Source organism: Myotis daubentonii, chromosome 16, assembly GCF_963259705.1.
Source record: "Myotis daubentonii chromosome 16, mMyoDau2.1, whole genome shotgun sequence".
Lineage (NCBI taxonomy): Eukaryota > Metazoa > Chordata > Mammalia > Chiroptera > Vespertilionidae > Myotis > Myotis daubentonii.
The window spans coordinates 2398192-2418208 of NC_081855.1; the positions used below are offsets into that span (position 1 = coordinate 2398192).

At 62.1% G+C, this 20017-nt stretch overlaps 1 protein-coding gene and 1 long non-coding RNA gene across 4 annotated transcripts in view; both read right to left on the bottom strand.

Moving 5' to 3' along the window:
* LOC132217896 (uncharacterized) overlaps nucleotides 1-20017 on the bottom strand; it is an 86399-nt gene that overhangs the window by 16579 nt on the left and 49803 nt on the right. The window lies entirely within an intron of this gene.
* The window catches only part of MAP2K3 (mitogen-activated protein kinase kinase 3), a 28813-nt gene continuing 11917 nt past the window's right edge, over nucleotides 3122-20017 (bottom strand). For 2 of the 3 annotated variants that reach the window (XM_059668318.1, XM_059668320.1), the window contains exons 2-11: nucleotides 15057-15123; nucleotides 13602-13715; nucleotides 13343-13462; nucleotides 12023-12139; nucleotides 10811-10862; nucleotides 9179-9306; nucleotides 8683-8760; nucleotides 5658-5797; nucleotides 4599-4644; nucleotides 3122-4115 (exon numbers count right to left, since the gene is read on the bottom strand). In XM_059668318.1, the coding sequence (XP_059524301.1) occupies nucleotides 4032-4115; nucleotides 4599-4644; nucleotides 5658-5797; nucleotides 8683-8760; nucleotides 9179-9306; nucleotides 10811-10862; nucleotides 12023-12139; nucleotides 13343-13462; nucleotides 13602-13715; nucleotides 15057-15123 (946 nt within the window). In that variant the 3' untranslated portion in view covers nucleotides 3122-4031. Of the gene's footprint in view, nucleotides 4116-4598; nucleotides 4645-5657; nucleotides 5798-8682; nucleotides 8761-9178; nucleotides 9307-10810; nucleotides 10863-12022; nucleotides 12140-13342; nucleotides 13463-13601; nucleotides 13716-14658; nucleotides 14708-15056; nucleotides 15124-20017 lie in introns of all 3 variants that reach the window. The other variant, XM_059668319.1, reaches the window with a different exon arrangement.

Genomic DNA, 20017 nt, shown 5'->3' on the forward strand with positions numbered 1-20017 from the left:
CGGTGGTGCCCGAGGGCACCTCCCCTGCGCTGGCCGTCTCCGCTGCCGTGGCCCCTTCGTGCCAGACTGAGCAAGGCAGATTCATCCCGCCCCAGGAGAGCCCGTCCCAGACTAGGGGGGAGCTGGTCAGCAGACAAGAACCGAAAAATACCAGGCCTGTCAGAGTGAGGAGCAGCATTGATTGGGATCAATACGAAGAGCGGTTGGAGCCATCTGATTCAGGCCCAATCCCAGCGCGGCTCTGGTGAGGACAGGCGGGTGAGGGAGGGGCTGCCCCGCGGGAGGAAGGCGTTTCTGTCCGTGCAGGTCACACAGCGCAGTGATGCCAAGTCTAAACCACGTTCTTTCTGTCGGGTAGTCATCAGCCCAGTGGTCAGAACTGCTTTCTTGTTATCTTTGCAGTTTTTTTAAAGAATATACTTTTATTGATTTCAGAAAGGAAAGGAGAGGGAGAGATATAGAAACATCAATGATGAGAGAGAATCGTGGATTGGCTGCCTCCTGCACGCCCCACCCTGAGGATGGAGCCCACAACCCTGGCCTGTGCTCTGATGGAAATTGAACTGTGACCTCCTGGTTCATAGGTCGCCGCTCAGCCCCTGAGCCAGGCCAGCCGGGCTTCTTTGCATCTTTCGGGAAACAGAGTAGATCAGGCCCAGCCCAAAGGTTATTTTGTGGTTTTGAACCTCTGAGGTTTGAGCACAGGTTTGAGCACGGAGGTGCGAGCAGCCCCCTGGCCTGGCAGCTCTGCCACCTGCACAGCGGCTCTGTTAACATGACTGCGAACCAAGTAAGTGTGAAGAGCACACAGCAGGGCGAGGGGACGAGTGATGGCTGAGCGGTGGTCAAGGGCCTCTGTGCGGAGGTAGCAGCTGAGCAGGGGAGCATCCCGGGCACCGAGGACAGGAGTGCAAAGGCCCTGGGGAAGGCTAGCCCCGGCCAAGGCTCAGGGCCAGTGGAGTGTGGTTGGCGGGGGGGTCGCTGAGGCCCAGCTGGAGTGAGCATTTTGGGGGACCCTCAGACAGGTGCTGGGGGGGAGTAGCCACAGAGGGTCTGAGAGGGGAGAGGCTGCAAGGGCAGCCGCCCGCTCTGGCCCAGGCCTGCGGGGCGTTGTGACCGCGAGGCTCTCCCACCAGAGGTCCCAGTTCTCCACCTGCCTGTCCTGAGGCCCCCGAGCCCAGGCCTGGGACAGGCAGCATCAGCCCCTGCTGTCTGAGGTGGTGGAGAGCCCGGGACCAGGCGCAGGTCCTGTGCAGCCCTGTGCCTGTGCCCTCAGCCTCAGGCGGGGAGACGGCCCGCCATGGGGGCGAGCGCAGGGCGGGCGGCCGGGACGCGTCATGGGTTGTATCACCGGAGCAGGTGCTTTGTGAATGTCCATCGATTTGCATACTGGCCTCCGGCCGTGGCGCCTGGACGCCCCCTGTGAGAGCGAGGGCTCCAGTCAACTGAGCCTGTTCCCAGCTCCTAACACTGCGGGGAGGGCCCTGCCCACTCCAGCGCCTTCTCCGTGGCCAGTGCTCAGCCAGGAACTACCTGGGAAACGGTAAAGTGCCCTTTAACCCTGTAGAGGGCATTGCAAACTGGAAGTTACTTTGTAAATTGTTTTGTAAACAGCCTTGAGCTTTGCAAACCGGAAGTGTCTGTGGGGAACCAGACCCCCGACCTGTCACCCTGCCTCAGCAGAGCTCCCAGCAGGGCCTGTGCACAGAGGGGGGGAAGGGGCAGCCAGGACATGCACAGGCAGCCAGGGCTGAGGTGCAAGGGCAAAGCCCCAGACTCTACCCCCTGGATCCCCACCAGGAACCTGGGAAGGTGGCGGTGGGAGGGGCGAGGGAGGTAAGAGTTGGCCATGGGGTGTTCGGAGGCCTTGTGGGCAGGGCTCTGGGGACACGGGGATCCCAGTCGGCGTCTGGTGTCTCCTGGTGGCTGCAGGAGCGACTGGGATGCGCCCTGGGGTTCGGTGGCCTGCCCTGGGCATGCAGGTGGGACAACACACACAGGGTTTTAGATTCACTCACGCCTTCCTGCTTTGCTGTATGTTTCATTCATTAACAAAGGCTGAGCGAGCACAGTGGCAGTCAGATCTACTCGGACGAAGCCTGGCTGGACCAGAGAGGCAGGCCTGGGGGAAGGGGTCCCAGGCGGGGGGTACAGTCTGTGCAAAGACCCCAAGGTGAGAACAGCCTTCATCATGGAGGGAGGCTGGGAGGGAGCGGCACAGACGTGGCTTCAAGTGTTCAGTGTGTGCCAGGGAAGGGTTAGTGGGCAGAGGGCTGTCCTGGACTGGAGGCTCTTTGGCACCAGGTTGTGCTGAGGACAGGTGGGGGCCTGAGTACAGGGGCGCTGGGGTAGAGGAGAGAGGACCCCAGAGAAGATGCCCTGAGTTCCCCTGGAGGACTAGGGAGGCACATTGTCAACCCTGAGATGTGGGTGGGCTGATCCTCCTGGCTGATGACTTGGGGGGGAGGGGGGGAGATGTGACCCCTTCCCGCCCAACAAGCCAGACCTGGGGCTGCAGCTGGAGTCTGAGCCCCTTTGCTAAACTGGGAGGAGCCCTTGGGTCCTGCCTTGTCCCCACGAAGGGCGTGGACCGAGAGAAAGCAGCTAAGGCGAACACGAGCGCTATAGGGACCAACCCGCTCCTGCCCGACTGCCTGGGCCGCACACAGCTGTGCTCACGTGAGCAGTCGCTCCTGCTGCTGACAGCGGTGACGGCAGTTCCCGCCCAGCCCAGACCCGAGGACCACAGGTCAGGCTGGACCTTGGCAATGCCGCCTTCCTCCAGCTCCCCTCCCAGGGTACACGGCCTGGCTCCAAGCTGCTTCTCACCATCACCAGCTGGGTGCTTGGGGCGCGTCACTTCAGCTCTCTGGGCCTGTTTCTCAGAAACTGGGACAACATCGTAGCCCAAGACAACATCCCACCTCCGTGAGCAGACAGCAGCCAGGGGAGGGCGTCGGCAGCACCCAGCACAGGACTGGCCCCCCAGCACCGCCCCGGGGCCCTGGTGCAACCCCCTCCCCCGACCACACAGCCCGGCCCCACCCCAGGGCAGGGGTCCTCCCAGTGGCCACAGGCGCCCCGAGGCGTGGGCCTGTCACGGTGACAGTCTCACGCTGCCTTCAGACCCACTTTTTTTTTTTATTAAAACAGCAAACAGGTAACTGCCCCCACCCATCAGGGACAGAACCCAGGACAGGTAGTCCTTTCTTAAAAAAAAAAAAGCATGTATGTATATGTGTGTATATACACACCCACACACACACACACACACATATTATGAAAAGCTAATCTATAGCCTGCCAGGCCAGCCCCGAGGAGTGTCTCTGAGCAGAGACTGGAGGCCAACCTCCTAGAGCCACCTGAGCAGAGGTGAGTCTTGGCTGCTGGCCCCGGGGGTGGCAGAAAACGTATGTGGCTCCACACCGTGCAAAACAAACAACAACAACAGCAATAAAAACCCAGCCAAACCCACAAAGCAAAAGGGAAAAAGAGGATAAATTAAGAAAAAAAAAAAAGTGAAACGACGCCCCTAGTAGATGTGATAGGAGGGGCTGGGCCACAGGGCCCCGGGGAGGCCTGCGTGCCGCGCCCGGCGAGGGCTCCAGCAGCTGGGTCTCCCTCAGGGGGCTCGAGGTCCACGTGGCTCACCCGTCCGCACCCCACACCACCCAGCAGAGTCCTGAGCCAAAGTGTGCAAAGTCCATTCAGTCAAGAAGTAGAAAAATATACAACTTGAAGGCATCCGGGCGGGGCCAGGCAGTGCACAGGTGCTGCCTTCTCTGTGAGGGGCGGCAACATCTGGGGGCATCCAGGTCCCCACAAGTCCAGGGTCTTGGGGGCTAAAGACTTGGGGTCCTTGAAGCAGCAGGACAGAGGCACTGGTAGGCCCATGAGGGCCGCAGGGAGCCCTGACAGTCTGGCTCTTTGGCACTTGGGACCAGCCCCTCGAGTCCTCCCAGGATGCCCACGGCCAGTAGCTTATGGGTGTGGGCAAGCATCGCCCCGCGGAGGGCTCTGGGCTGGGGCCTCTACGAGTCCTCTCCCAGGATCTTCTTCACAAAAGCAGCGATGTCTGTCTTCTTGGTCTTGTGTAAGGTGAAGAAAGGGTGCTCCTGGGGGAGGCAGGACAAGGCGTGAGGAGAGGTGCTCCCACCGCACCCCCCCACCCCCACAGCCCAGGCCTGGTGTGCTCCCTGCGGGCAGACTCCCACGCATCCTCCTAGGACTCGCCCCAGAAAGCCCTCCCGGTTAGGACAGCAGTCACTGCCTCCTGGGCCCCCCACTAGCCATCCACGGGCTACAGCGCATTCAACGGGGAATGCCCGCTCCATCGTAGGTAAGTCCTCATTCATCCTTCCAGGCCCAGTTCAAATGTCACCTCCTCTAAGAAGCCTTCCCTGATGCCTTCAGATAAGACAGCTCACCTGCCTCCCCACCCCGCCCCTGTGGCCCTGCCTGTGTGCCCTCCACAGGTCTCAGTGTGGGCTACCTGAATGAATGACTGCAGGGCCAGCCCGAGGAGCTGCTCACCTGTGCGTGGGGACGCGGCCCCCTCCCTCCCTAGAGAGCCACCCAGCGCTGCCCCCACCACTCACCATCAGCTCCAGGTAGCTCATGCGCTCCGCGGGGTTCTTCCTCAAACTAGGAGAGAGCAGGGCAGGCTGGGGTCAGGCTGGCCTGGAGGAGGGGGTCCAGCCCCCCAGGCCAGCCAAGTCCCTGAGCCTGGGCAGCGAGGGGACACATGCTCCGGGCTCAGGGAAGAAGGAGTGGACTGTTCCGGGAGCTCCTGAGGATGGAGGGGACCCACAGGTGCAGACTCAGACTCAGGCCAAGTTCTCTGCCTCTGGGGGTGCTAGTTCTCTGCCTCTGGGGGTGCTAGTTCTCTGCCTCTGGGGGTGCTAGTGCTCTGCCTCTGGGGTCTAGCTTTCTTGTCTCTCTAGCAATCTAGGAAATTTCCAGTGCACCTCCTATTGGAATGATACCAAAATGCTGCCATTGGCACTCGTATCCTTGGTGTCCTTCGTGAGGAGGGAAATTCCTTATCACAGGTCCCAGGAGAGGGGGCCTGAGTGCAAGGAGTCAAGGGGATGGTGGCTGTTTGTAGAGCCTTTGTCTTCAGTCTCATTTTCTAACAAGAGAAGTAAAGGCTGTGAGCTTCCCTCTGAGTGTCTCTCTCTTTACTCATAACACACAGAGACTAACATGTCATTGTCTTACTCTTTCACTTCTGAAGAGCTTGTAACTTCATTTTCCAAACGTTTTCATAAGCCAAGAGTAAGCCAGAATTCCCTTGAATCTCCACGCAGCTCTCCCGTAGTTGGGACGCGTTCTACCTCCTTGTGGGCAGACCACGGCCGCGGCCTGCCTGCGCCTCTCCCGTCTCCGTTCCTCAAGCACTATTTCATCAGGCTCCTGTGGGCACCCTTAGCTTGTGGAGTTCCACACACCAATAACCTGCCTTTCTTCACGCTACTCCAGCCTGAAAAGCTCTGCTTTCTCTCGGCCTCCCTTGCTCTGTCCGTGTCGGAGGGCCGATGGCAGGCTTCCCGGTGCGCAGCGCTGCCCTGGGTTTGGATGTGACGCTGCCGGGGGCTTTGTGCTGAGGGAGAAGGGGCCGGGCGGGCGGCCGCTGCCAGCCAGGGCGCTGCACTCACCACTGGGCAGTGAAGTCCACAAAGTCCGGAGAGAAGCGGTCAGCCGGGAGCTGAGGGGACGGCTCCTCCACCACCTGCTTCAGCTGCTGGAAGGGGGTCCCCCAGGACTCGTAGGGGAACCGCAGGATGGCCATCTCGATCTGCAGGGAGGACGGGGTGCTGTCACCGCATCAGCCGCAGGACAGGTGGCCAGGGCCGCGAGGCCGGTCAGGGCTGACCCATGACACCAGGTCAAAGGTGAAAGCCAGGTGGACCCAGCAGCTGCGGCTCCGACCACCCAGCAGCAATGACGGCTCGTGGAGGAGGGCCTGCTGAGCGTGACTAGCTGACCACCCTCAGATATTCAAACAACCTGAATTCAGACGATTCGCATAAAACCCAGGTTCCGGCTCATCCAGAAACCCACAGATCTGCAGCCGAGTCACCTGTCCCTGAGGCAGCAGCAGGCACAGGATGAGGACCGGCAGCAGCTCGCTGGTCACAGGTCACTGCCCCCCAAACATCTCCCTCACGGCTCCCTAATGTCCCCCTAACACCTCCGCCGGATCTGAGCAGCTGCTGCTACAGAGGCGGCAGGTGGAAGCGAAGACGCTCTTACCCATCTCCCCAAGGCCCTAGAGGAGATGTCGGACCCCGAGACCCACAATCAATCGCTCCTTCCCAGCAACACCTGCTCCGGCCCATCGGGTATGGAGTCTGCAGCCCCTCCTCCTCCATCGCCCCCACGACCCGCCCCATGCCCTGCAAGACCCATTCCCAGCCTCCTCCTCCATCGCCCCCACACACCCCTCCCCCGCTACAAGACCCATTCCCAGCCTCCTCCTCCATCGCCCCCACACACCCCTCCCCCCCTGCAAGACCCATTCCCAGCCTCCTCCTCCATCGCCCCCACACACCCCTCCCCCCCTGCAAGACCCATTCCCAGCCTCCTCCTCCATCGCCCCCACACACCCCTCCCCCCCTGCAAGACCCATTCCCAGCCTCCTCCTCCATCGCCCCCACACACCCCTCCCCCCCTGCAAGACCCATTCCCAGCCTTCTCCTCCAGAAACCTTCTCCTCTCCCCATCGTGGGTTCTCCCTGACCCCCTGGATGTATGGCCGCCGAAGGTCTGTCCATCCTGCTGGGGGTGGACCTAGGCTCCCTGCACATGGCTTTGGAGCCCACTCTGCACCCAGGCCAGCCCCTCACTCACGCCTCGCTGCCTTGGCAGGAAGTCACTGTAGAACACACTGGCCAGCTTATGACCAACTCTGAGCTCAATTTTCACTGCCGAAGTGAAAACAAATCAGGTCCACACAGGCCCCGCCGGAAACTGCACAGTCGTCCCCACGGCAGGCATGAGGCACAGCAGAGGCCGCAACTCAAACACACGCTCATGCTGGCAGCCGGCACCCAACAGCTCGCCACCTGCTGTGCTAAGAAAGAGCCTTCCCATGAGGCTGACGGCCCCTTTCCAGCAGAGACACAACCCGAGACGAGGCTATGCACAGCGCAATGGGCGTGGGTGTGGTTCTGTGTGTGTGTGAGTGTGAGTATGTGTGTGTATATGAGTGTGTGTGTGTATGAGTGTGTGTGTATAAGTATGTGTGTGAGAGTGTGTGTATGAGTGTGTGTGTATGTGTGAGTATGTGTATGTGTGTTGTGAGTGTAAGTGTGTGTGTGTGTGTGTGTGTGAGTGTGTATGAGTGTGTGTGTGTGTGTGTTCACAGGACAAACTGAGGCCGCGCTCCTAAAATGTCTACTGAGTCCAATAAGCAGCAGTGAGGCCGTGTACGGGCTGCCAGAGAAGGGCCCAGAGGCCACCCAGAGCTGATCATCAGAAACACGGAAACACGTCCAACCCCGGCCGGCCCTCCCTTCCTGGGCCTCCTCTGAGGAGCTCAACAAACTGGAAAACAAACAAAGCCAAGCCTTGAGCACAGAGGAGCGTGAGCACAGAGGACCGTGAGCACAGAGGAGCGTGAGCACAGAGGAGCGTGAGCACAGAGGAGCATGAGCACAGAGGAGCGTGAGCACAGAGGAGCGTGAGCACAGAGGAGCGTGAGCACAGAGGAGCGTGAGCACAGAGGAGAGTGAGCACAGAGGAGCATGAGCACAGAGGAGCGTGAGCACAGAGGAGCGTGAGCACAGAGGAGAGTGAGCACAGAGGAGCGTGAGCACAGAGGAGCGTGAGCACAGAGGAGAGTGAGCACAGAGGAGCGTGAGCACAGAGGAGCATGAGCACAGAGGAGCGTGAGCACAGAGGAGAGTGAGCACAGAGGAGCGTGAGCACAGAGGAGCGTGAGCACAGAGGAGCGTGAGCACAGAGGAGAGTGAGCACAGAGGAGCGTGAGCACAGAGGAGCGTGAGCACTGCAGGACCAGTGTCCGCCTCTGGCCTGTGGGTGCTCCTCTCCACCTCAACCAGGAAACCGTTTACTTGGTGGCATAGCTCAGGGCTTGAGCATCGACCTATGAACCAGGAGGTCAGGGTTCAATTCCCGGTCAGGGCACATGCCTGGGTTGTGGGCTCGATCTCCAGGGTAGGGGTGTGCAGGAGGCAGCCAATCAATGATTCTCTCTCATCATGGGTGTTTCTCTCTCTCCCTCTTCCTTCCTCTCTGAAATCAATAAAAATATTTTTTTAAAGAGTTTAACTGTAGCATTAAGAAACATTGAAGGTATCACCAGTTCCTCCATCTTGTCTGACAAAATGACTGATTCTCAGTCACTGTGAACAGACACAGGTTATAAAATTACAATCATACAGTGATGAGGAGGGTTATGGCAACTACAGCACCAGTAAAATCTAAGACCTCCAATGACCCTGACACTTCTCTAGCCTCCCCAACCCTGGCCCCAGGCTCCCCCCAGGGAGGGGTCAATGTCACCGAGGGCACTCCCTTCATTATACTGTCATTTGGGGCACATTTCAGAGTGAAGCCAACACTTTCTCCGGGGCCTGAACTATTTGACGACCCCCGAAACGCTCCCCGACCGTGTGCGCCTGCCTGGCCCCGCCAGCCCCAGGCCCAGCCGGGTACCATGGTGATGCCGAGGCTCCAGACGTCCGACTTCACGTTGTAGCCCTTCTGGTTCAGCTCCGGGTTGATCCTCTCGGGCTGTGAGAAGGACCAGGGAGGCATCAACACCCCTCCATGGGGAGGGGCCCGCACAGGGGTGCCTGAGCCCCTGGCCCCAAACTGAGGGGTCAGTGCTCATCCTACCCCGCCTCCCGGGGACAGATGAGGAAACTGAGGCCAGGGAGGGTCAGGGTCATATGGTGGAAGCCTAACCCTTGCCTCAAAGGTGCCCCGATGGGGCCTGAGAAGAGCACCTTCAGGACACTGGTGGGGGGCCTGCACAGACCCCCTGAGCCACCTCCGCGTGGGGGTCCATAAAATCTGTCCTCCAAATGGGTGCTCCAGGGCAGGACTGCTAACCAGAGGGACAGGCCCTGAGCGGGCTGGGTGGCGGCACCACCTCTGAGGGGCAGAGGACCCTCCCTGTGGTCCCGGAGTGGGGGTCAGGGCTACTCACGGCCATGTAGGGCTTGCAGCCGGCGTCCATCGTCTTGGCCACGGAATCCACCAAGTAGCCGCTGATCCCGAAGTCACACATCTTCACGTGGCCCTCCTTGTTGATGAGGACGTTCGAAGGCTTCACATCTGCAGGAAGAGAAGAGCTGCTCAGCCCCGGTGCCCCCAACACCCAGCCACCTGGGCACACACCGCAGGGCCAGGGAGCGGGTGAGGGACCGAGGCTCCGGGAGGCTCTGCCCGAGCCCCAGGCCACAGCTGGGGACAACCAGTGAGGATGCACTCCAGCCACTGGCCCCTCGTGAAAGGAAGCCGGGGCTTCACTGCCGCCCCCAACGGCGTCCAGTGCCGTCCTCAGCCTGTGGACGGGAGGCTCCTCCTGGCTGTGCAGCCGCACCCTTCCCGGCTCAGCCTCTAGCTCTGATGTCTTCTCAGGCTGGGGTGCGGGAGTCACCACTGAGGGTGAGACCCGGAAACCACCCGAGTGTCCACGCCCAAGAGCCAGCCGCTAACACAACAGGGGCGGGTCTGCAGGCGAACACGGAGCCCCCCCCCAGTCTGGAGCAGGTTGCACAGCGGGCAATCTCAGCAAACGCACCCCCTGCTCCCCATGAGCTGCCTCCAGGACCTGGGTGGAATAGAAACGCCCAGAGAAAGGTCTGGCAGGTTCCATGCTGACCTGTCAGCAGGGCTGAGCTGCGGTGGGGAAGGCCACAGAGGGGCCAAAGGGCTTAGTCTAGTTAACTCTGTAAGAAGCAGCACATCCTGGTAAGAGAACCACCAAGAATAATGAGCAGGAAGGAACTACAGCCTGCACAGCCTGGGGAGCTCAGAAACATGAGGCCAAGGGAAGGAGGCTGGACAGAGGCAGGCGTGGAGGCAATGGGCACGAAGTTCAAGAACAAGACAAACCAATCAATGTTGGGGGGCGGGGTCAGACGAGGAGCACCGGGGGATGTGGGGTGCAGGGGACCAGCCAGAAAGGGCCAAGGGAACTTTCCAGGATGGAGGGGAGGGGGAAGCATCCTGTATCTTCCCAGGGTGGGGGTTACATGCTGTAAACTCTGAACCAGTGGTTCTCAACCTTCCTGATGCCGCGACCCTTTCATACCGTTCCTCATGTTGTGGTGACCCCCAACCATAAAGTTATTTTTGTTGCTACTTCATAACTGTCATGTTGCTACTGTTATGAATCGTCATGTAAATATCTGATATGCAGGATGTATTTTCAGGGGTCGCGACCCACAGGTTGAGAACCACTGCCAGACTCATGGAAGAGTAGCTACAGAGCAATATGCAAATAGGTCCAGACAAAGCCAGTCAGCTGCTGGCAGCCCGGCAGCCCGCCTCTTCCTGGCTCGGAGCTCAGCAAACGTGGGGGGTGGGGCGAGGTGGCTCACCCAAGCGGCTGGGACTGGCTCTGGGTGGAGACCGAGGAAAATGGCTGGAGACGTGCAGCAGCCTAGCCGGGGAGAGCCTCAGCCATTAATCCAGCACGCACAGCCCTGCGCATCCCTCCCTGAGCTCAGCAGGCTCCTCTTGGAAAGGGAGAGGACCCCCACCTCGCAGGACGGGCTGAGACCGCGCATGGGGGTGGCCTGGGGCCTCCCTGGCGGCCGCGGCGGGCACTGACCTCTGTGAATGACGGAGAGCTTGCTGTGCAGGTGCTCCAGGGCCCTCACTACCTGTGCGCAGGACAGAGAACAGAGTGATGCAGGACAGCGCAGTAACCCCACCCACCCGTGCCCACCCATCTCCCTTACTCACACACCCAGCCCCCATCAACCCAGGCTCCTGCCCACATCCGACCTTTGCCCTAGACGCCTGGCCTCCTGCTTTTCTCCCACCAGCCAAGTGGGCAGGGTCTTGGGCCCACACGTTCACCAGGAAATGATGTACTGGAAACCACTGCAGAAATCTGGGCCCATGACCCCCAAGGGGCCATGGCCACTCCCTGCCAGGCTCTTGGGTGAAACCCAGCCTGGGCAGCCTCCCGGCTCCTCCCTCCCCCACAGAGCTCTTCCCACCGGCGCCCGGCTGGGTATGATCAGTCCCAGATGCCGCCAGAAGCACACGGCACAGCCAGACCCATTTCCCTGTCTGCTCCGCTGCCCGGACGCGGGAGCCCAGTGCTGCTACCTCCTCGAGCAATGCTCACCCTCAAAAGCTGGGGGCTGGGGAAGAGGTGAGGGATGAAGCAGGAAAGAAAAGACAGCATGTGGTGACTGCCAGAGGGAGGGGGTGGGGGTAGAAGAGGGTGAAGGGGGAGTAAGTGGTGAAGGAGGCTTCACTTGGGGTGGTGAACATACAACACAATCTACAGAAGATGGGCTGCAGAACTGCATACCTGAAACCTGTATAACTTTATTAACTAACGTCACCCTAATAAACGCAATACAAATGAACAAGTAAGTAAATAGATAAATGGGGGGAAGGGCAAACTTCTGGATGCGACCCTTTCTCCCCTTCTCCCTGCTTAGCGCACCTCCCTGAGCCGCCTCGGGCCTGTCAGCTGAGGAAGCTGTGAACACTAAGTCCGTTGAAAATGCCCCAGGAGCCTGGGCGTTGCACACAGGGCCTAGAGGCCCTGGAGCTGCCAGATCGGTGTGTCTCTGGGAGCCCAAGGCTGCAGGGTTTCCTCAGCAAAGGCTCTGGCCCAGAGTGGAGGCCTGGGCCCCTGGGGGCAGGTGCCCAGGTTCAGGGCCACACTGGGGCCCAGCTCAGCCCAAGACACCGCCATCAGACTGGGCTTTGTGCCTGCTGGGCCGGGCCAGGGCCTCTGGCTATGGACCTGGAACTCCCAGCCTGCCCCCCCACCCCCTGCCCCAACCCTGAGGCCACTTACAGACACAGCAATCTCCCCCAGAATGTCCTCGGGGATCGTCATGCCTTTCTCAAGCACCTTCCGGTAGAACTTGTCCAGGGACGTGTCCATGAGCTCCATGCAGATCCACACGTCTCCCTGGGGCGGGAGGGGGGGCATCCAGAGGTCAGCTCAGGCCCGGGGCTGCCCGGAGCCAGGCCTCTGGCTGATACACCTGCCTCTCCCCCAGCTCCTGCCATCCTGCCTCCCAAAGCCTCCTGACCTGTCCACTTCTCCGCCTTCCTGGCTGCACAACAGCCTCCCCCCCTGCCCCCCACCCCCGTCACCTCTGGGCTCCCCTATCGGATCCCTAAGTCCACGGTGATTTCCAGGAAGAAGTGACTAAGACACTGGGTCCCTCCAACAGCCACTTCCGCGACCTGGCCATGACCCAGCCCCACAAAGCCTCCGGCTTCAGCCCTGGTGGCCCTACCACACAGGGACCCAACTCTGGCCCTGACAGACAGGTCCCTCCTCCCCGCGATGCCTGCCTCCCCCGCCTCTGCACCTTTCAGGACAGCCTTCTCCTTGGGTACCCACAGGCTCCTGGGCCCCCTGCCAGCTCTGACCTAGCACACAGGGGGCTCCGAGCGGCACGGGGATGGAGCCTGGCCTGGCACACAATGGGTCTGGACACTCAACAAGCTCAGGGACCCACTCGGTGCTCAGAGTGAGGCTGGGCCAGGAGCCTGACCTCCCCTGAACCAGGTGGCAACCACCACTGCAAACAATAGCACCCAACCTGGCTCCCGCTCTGTCCACACTCCATGGCCAACACCCCAGCAGGAGCCCATCCTCCCAGCTCCAAGGCCACACCCTGCTTCACCCAGTCCCTGTCCACATCCACCCCTACACACCCCCACAGCTGCCCCGCCCGGAGCCCACCCTACAGCCAGGATGCCGCTCAGGCAGGTGGTCACACCACCTGGTGGCACATGCACTGAACACCGGGCCCCCCGCCACACCATTTCATCATGATAACCTTGTGAGGTGGGTACAATTATTGGTCTCATTTCATAGACAAGAAAACTGAGGCAGGAAGCAAAGAAGACAGGCGTCTGGCTCCGAGGCCTGTGCTCTCCAGAGCCCTGCCCTGCTGTCCACAGAGAGGCAGGGCCCGTTCACTCCTGTGCCCAGCGCCCGGCACGCAGGGGCACTCAGCAAGTGTCTGCTGGGGCCCAGAATGACCGAAAGTGGCTTCAGGCTGGGGCCTGGGGCAAGTGTGTGACAGAGGGAAGGCAGGGTGTCTGAGCTGCTAGCCCCTAGCCTGGCACCCCCTCCCTCACTCCTGCCAAGGCCCACCTCTCGGAAGAGGGCCCCGTAGAAGGTGACGGTGTAGAAGCAGTCGACCGTGCGCATGTTCACGTCCAAGTCCATGAGCAGGCGTTTCTGCTCCTGGGAGTTCACGGTGGCCCGGATCCGCTGCCAGTGAGAGGGCCGCAGGTCAGGGGCCACGCGGCAGGAGGCAAGCCCCCACCACCCTCAGCCCGCACACCTCCTTCAGGCAGTTCCCAGGTGTCCTGTGGCCCAGTGCTCCCTGGCAGGGCGGGACCCCGATTACCTTCACAGCCATGATGGTGCCGCTCTGGGCGTGCCGCACCTTCTCCACCACCCCATAGGCTCCACGCCCGAGCTCTGAGATGGTCACCAGGTCATCGGCCTCCACCTCGAAGTTCTTAGGGAATAGAAGAGAGAGAAGGTTGGTGGTCAAAAGCCAGGAGCTGGCCCTGCCTCCTTCAGTGGAGACAGCTGGGGCAGCGGGAAGGGAAGACAGCCGGCCGGTCAGACCTGGATCCAAGTCCTGCACCAGCCTCTGCTGCTGTGCGACCCAGGACAAGTCCTTCCCTCTGAGCATCACACCCCCACCTATAGAGCAGGCGCAGCACCAGGACAGTCTGCGAAGTGCCCCCTGGAGGCACAGGGGGCTCAAGGGAGGCCCTTTCCCTCTTGTTCGCTCCCCTGCTCAGAAGGGTAGACTGAATTATTCAATTTGCTGAGTGCCTACTATGTGCAAGTCCGTTTTAGGCACTGGAGACACAGAGAGAACAAGGCCTTGCTCTCACAGGAAGCAGCGTGGCGTGGGCCATCTTTCTCTCATGCTCGCCCTCTCTTGCAGGAGGCACACCCAAAAGAAATAAGCAAGTAGATGAACTGGCCATCAAACAGTGCAGGGAGTAGAAATAAGCCTGAAAGGAGCTGTCTGCAGGGAGAGGCCTCCATAGTGAGGTCTCTGCCTGGAGCCCCCACTGTGTCTCATGGGTCCAGCGGGGTCCCTGACCAGGACTCGCAGTGCCTGCCCGGCCGTCGGAGGTGCCTGTGGGACTCAGGCAGGGGTCTGCATGCCCCACACAGTCCCCATGGGTGATGTGGGGACAGACTCTGAGGTAAGGAAGCTCAGCAGGGCCCCAGGAGGAGGCCACTGTGCCCTTCCAAAGGGAGTCAGCGTGAGGGCTCGGGCCCACAGCACCTCTCCTGGCCCTGGAGGTCAGCTCGGGCCCTAGGGGGTCAGCTCGGGCCCTAGGGGGTCAGCTCGGGCCCTAGGGGTCAGCTCGGGCCCTAGGGGTCAGCTCGGGCCCCTTCGAGGAAAAGACTGAGCCCAGGCTTCAGCCAGCACCTACCCTGTCTCCAATGGTGATGAAGGTCCGGGAGTCCAGGTTCCTAGGGGGGCTTTAGGGAGAACACAGACCCCATGAGTCTCTGAGAACCACACCCTTCCCAGCAGAAAAGGGGCCAACCTGGGGCCAGAGGCATGTCCATCCCCGGGAGGCAGCACTCCTCAAGGCCCCTCCTCTCGCCCTGTGCACCTGCTGTGCCAGGTGCCAGGTGCCAGGTGCCCCCTCCATCTGAGGTGGGAGAAGAGCCCAGTCCGGACCCAGATGCCGCGAGCCCCAGGCCGCAACCGCGCAGAGGGCTCCGCGGGGCTCTGCCGGGCCCACGACCCCTCCATGCCCCGTCCACTGGGGCCCTCCCAGGGACCCCCCAGGGTGAGCCCAGGGAGAAACTGAGGCAGACTCACGTGGGGTTGGGCGCGGGCGGCTTGGACACGCAGGATATCCGTAAGTCCTTCTTCCTCTTGGCCTTTCCTGAAAGGGAGGAGCGAGACAGCTGAGACAGTGTCCCAGGCCCAGCCTAGCCGTGGGAACTGAGCCTCCCGGATGGGCATCCATCAAGCAGAGCTGTCAGCTCCCAGTTGCGATGCCTCCCCCTCCCTGAGCCTCAGTTTCCCCATCTGTCATGTCAGGGGTGGCTGGGGAACGTGGAACAGATGCACGCTGGGGAGCCCCTGGCTGCCCCTCAGGTTTTGCCTTTGCTGCCCCTCAAAGGGACGCCCCGGAAGCCCAGTCTCCTCATCGGGGTGCCGGGCAGGCCTGAGCCCTGAGGCCGCGCCTCTCACTCTCACCCGGAGAACAGGCGAGGGCTTGGCCTCCTGCGCCCGCCCCCGGGGATGATGTCCATGCCTCTAGGAACAGCCGAGTGTGGCCGGGTACTGGGCAGGAGGTCGTGTGATGCTCAGAGACTCCTCCTTGGGTACCGTGGGGGGGGGGGGGGTTGGCACGGCAGAGGGCACCTCCTTAGGCCCCCTTTTCAGAGGCGCAGGAAACAAGGTGGGGACCTCAGGGAGCCTGTAGGTGAGGAGCCAGGCGGCCTGGGACCACAGCCCTCGCTCCCAGCACCCAGACCAGGGCTACGGTTCCCAGAGAAGGGAGGGGCCTTGCCCAGGTCACTGAGCGCCTGGGTGGCCGAGCAAGGACAAGACCATGACTTCCTGAAGCTCCCACCCGCTCCTCACAGCCCTGCACCTGCTCTGCCCCCACCCGCCCGGCACAGCCCTGCACCTGCTCTGCCCCCACCCACCTGGCACAGCCCTGCACCTGCTCTGCCCCCACCCGCCCGGCACAGCCCTGCACCTGCTCTGCCCCCACCCACCTGGCACAGCCCTGCACCTGCTCTGCCCCCACCCGCTCTGCACAGCCCTGCACCTTCTCTGCCCCCACCCGCCCGGCACAGCCCTGCACCTGCTCTGCCCCCACCCGCCTGGCACAGCTACCTCCGACACTGGCCCAGGGAACTTGGAACCACCCAGCTCTGTGCCACCTGCCGCGGGTACGTGGAGCACCGAGCCCCTCTGAGCCAGGTTCCGCTCCCAACTCCGCCATGTCCCACATGTAGCCTCAGCGCCTCCCCGCGACCACAGCTCGGGGCTCCATGCTCAGGCCCCGCAGCCAGGCCCCCTGGCGCCCCTGCCAGTGACGGGATGGGGTTGTTATTGCCGCTGGGAAGACGAGGCCGGCCCAGCTGTCCTCAGGCTTCCGTATCACTAGGAAACAGAACAGCCCGTGGAGATGGGCCCCATGTCTGTGTTGTTGTCGGGGGGCAAAGCACAGCAGTCTCCACAGAAGCCGCCTCAGGGACCCCAGGTACCAGGCCAAGTTCAGACCCCACCTTCGCCCCTACAGGGTGGTGACGTCAGTGTCCTCCTCCGCCCACAGGGACGCGCACAGCACACACTCAGCCACTGCCCGTCCTGCCTGGCCCAGCAGCCTCGGGCACATGTTTCCATACACAGCAATGGCAGTGGCACAGCTGTATTCCCAGGCGCTGCCAGCTGCTCCCCTGGCCCTGGGTGCACCAGGCACCTAGGCACGACCTCACATCTGAGGTGCCTTCACCCCACTGCACAGAGAGGCGAGGTGGATGGGTGTCAGGGGCTGAGTGGGTCTCCAAAGCTTTCATCCATCCAAGGAGCCTGCCAGTCACGTGTGTGGCCCCACTGCCCCCCCCCCAAAGGGAGAAAATCGTAGCCCACTTTATTTGGGGAAACTGAGGCTCCAAGGTGAAATCCCTGCAGTGAGTCGGGGGTCTGTCTAGGAGGCACTCCTGGACTTGCTGACTCAGAGACACAAGCAGCCCAGCCAGCGGCTCACAGTGCCTCCTACAGGGAGTTTCACAGACGGACAGGCCCATCACACCAGCGTTGCCAGTGTTGCCTTTGGTGTGTGGCAGACTGAGGATGAGACCAAAGCGGGACCCTCCTCTCTGCACCTCAGTCTGAATTTGCAGAGAGGACCTCAGGGACATGCCCAGCACCCAGCACGGGGTCTCCTCTTGGGCCCGGGCAGGGGGTGGGCACACACCACGGGGCCTCCTCTTGGGCCCGGGCAGGGGGTGGGCACACACCACGGGGCCTCCTCTTGGGCCCGGGCAGGGGGTGGGCACACAGCACAGGGTCTCCCCTTGGGCCCGGGCAGGGGGTGGGCACACAGCACAGGGCTTCCTCTTGGGCCTGGGCAGGGGGTGGGCACACAGCACGGGGTCTCCTCTTGGGCCTGGGCAGGGGGTGGGCACACAGCACGGGGTCTCCTCATGGGCCTGGGCAGGGGGTGGGCACATAGTACGGGGCCTCCTCTTGGGCCTGGGCAGGGGGTGGGCACACACCACGGGGTCTCCTCTTGGGCCCGGGCAGGGGGTGGGCACACACCACAGGGCTTCCTCTTGGGCCCGGGCAGGGGGTGGGCACATAGTACAGGGTCTCCTCTGTGGGCCTGGGCAGGGGGTGGGCACACAGCACGGGGTCTCCTCTTGGGCCTGGGCAGGGGGTGGGCACACAGCACGGGGTCTCCTCTTGGGCCTGGGCAGGGGGTGGGCACACAGCACGGGGTCTCCTCTTGGGCCTGGGCAGGGGGTGGGCACACAGCACGGGGTCTCCTCTTGGGCCTGGGCAGGGGGTGGGCACACACCACAGGGCTTCCTCTTGGGCCTGGGCAGGGGTGGGCACACAGCACGGGGTCTCCTCTGTGGGCCTGGGTACGGGGTGGGCACACAGCACGGGGTCTCCTCTTGGGCCCGGGCAGGGGGTGGGCACACAGCACGGGGTCTCCTCTTGGGCCTGGGCAGGGGGTGGGCACACAGCACGGGGTCTCCTCTTGGGCCTGGGCAGGGGGTGGGCACACAGCACGGGGTCCGTCAGAGACGAGACACGGCCGCCGGGGTAGAGGCCGCTCCACAGAGGGCACATTTCGTCCTAAGTGATGAGAATCCGTGGGGCCTTGTATTCTTGACTTGAGGTGTTTGTAATTAGAAGTCAGACATTTCATGTTTAAAGTGAATAACCAACGCGGCCTGCGCGCCCGGGGCCTCTCCACAGCGCCTCTCCCGCCTTCCTCGGCTCCGCCTGCACACCTGCCTCCCGCCCCAGGACGAGAATGTCCTAAGATGGGCGCCCTCGCCAAGCCTCGGGTTCCCTATGTATCGGGAGCTTGCACACCTGGGCCAGGCCAGGGCGTGAGGAGCACGTGGGGCACAGGCACTCGGTGAAGGGGCCTCACATCTGCTTCCCTCTGGCCCTGGGGGGACAGAGGTGCTGTGAGCACACGGACGGGGCGGAGGGGCAGGGCATGGTCGGGCCTCAGGCTCACCAGGCTGCATCTGGGGTGACAAGGTCTCCCTGGGGCTTGGCCACCTGTGGGAAGGAGACGGCCCAGAAACAGGCCATCGGCCACCAGCTGCGGCCACTCTTCGCCATGGACGTCAGCACTGGGCCCAGATGGCCAGGGCTGCCCAGGTGCGAGGCTACTGTGGCAACCGTCGCCACCACAAACAGAGTGTCATAGGCCACCACAAACACAACCAGCCGGCCAGCCTCAGCGGGCACAGTGCCAGGCAGTGCCTCGGCCTGCACCGCCTCCCAGCAGGCCCACAGGCCCGGGACAAGAACTCAGCCATGGCCTGCAACACCCGGACGTAAAGAGAGGCGCCTGGACTCAGACACAGCTCCCGCCATCTTGCAGCCCTGCCGTCATCTCCTTCCACTCACCGTCTCTGGAAGAAGCCACCCCTTCCCCCAGCTCAGGGCCTCTGCACATTCTGTTCCGTCTGCCTAGAATGTTCTCCCCAACCCTCACCTGCACCTGCTCAGAGGCTCTCCTCGCGGCTCCCGCTAGGCCCCTGACTGATGGCTCCCTGGCGTCCAGCTGGCCTCTCTCCTGTCGCTTCCGCAAGTCTCCTTCACAGCCGCTATGAGAGGCAGCTGGAGCCCCGCAACCACGCCCCGGCGAGGGCTGCACCTCCATGTGCCATGCGGTGACAGACCAGCCTCCCAGGGCTGAGTGTGTCCAACGCGGTGATCAGTGCCATGCCTTAGCAGCGCCTGCCGCATGGCAGATCAGATGGAACCACCTGGAAACCCGCAGGACCCAAGGTCACGCCAGGCCCCGGCCCCAGAAGGTCACTGGTAACACTTGCAGCAGCCCCACAGGGAAGGGCTTCCTGTGTCTGTGACCAAAGGGCTCGGAGCGGACGGGTGGACCACGTCACAGAGGGCGGGTCTGTCGGAGCCGATGGGAAGGTGGGTCTGCTGGCTTCAATGACCAAACATCAACTGAGAGCCTCAGAGGGGCCTTCCCACCCCCACCTCCGCCACCCGTCCCCAGGCCTAGGGGGTTCTAACTAAACACATCTGTGCCTCTCTCTCGAGTCAATCCTGGGGGCAGAGGGTGGGCAACCCTCATCATGAACCCTGCCAGGGGCTCCGCTCACAAAGGACCCCCCACACACACCCCACTCAGTCACATCCAGTCTCCAATGGCAAAGGCAATGCTCCCATGTGTATTCTTCCCTCCTGTGGGATAGTGAGTGCTCCTCCTGAACCCCGACTCCATGGAGAGGTCCTGGGCCCCAGTGTCCATCCCCTCAGGTAAAGGGCCCCGCGCTGCCGGGAGGTGGGGCAGACCAGATGTCCAGAGGCTCCCCATGCTCCTTCCCAACCTGTCTCGCTCAGCTGGTCACCTCTATCCATGGGGGACCCTTAGAGAGAGGTCGCCGAGGCCAACACACTCCCGGGGCACTGGTGGGGAAGTGAGGCCCAAGACGGGGAGGGCAGGCTCTCAGGGGCTCACTAGACAGCGAGTGCTTACTGGCTTTAACCGGCCACAGCCCATGCCCAGCATTTGACGTTCATTATCTCCACTCACTGCAGTC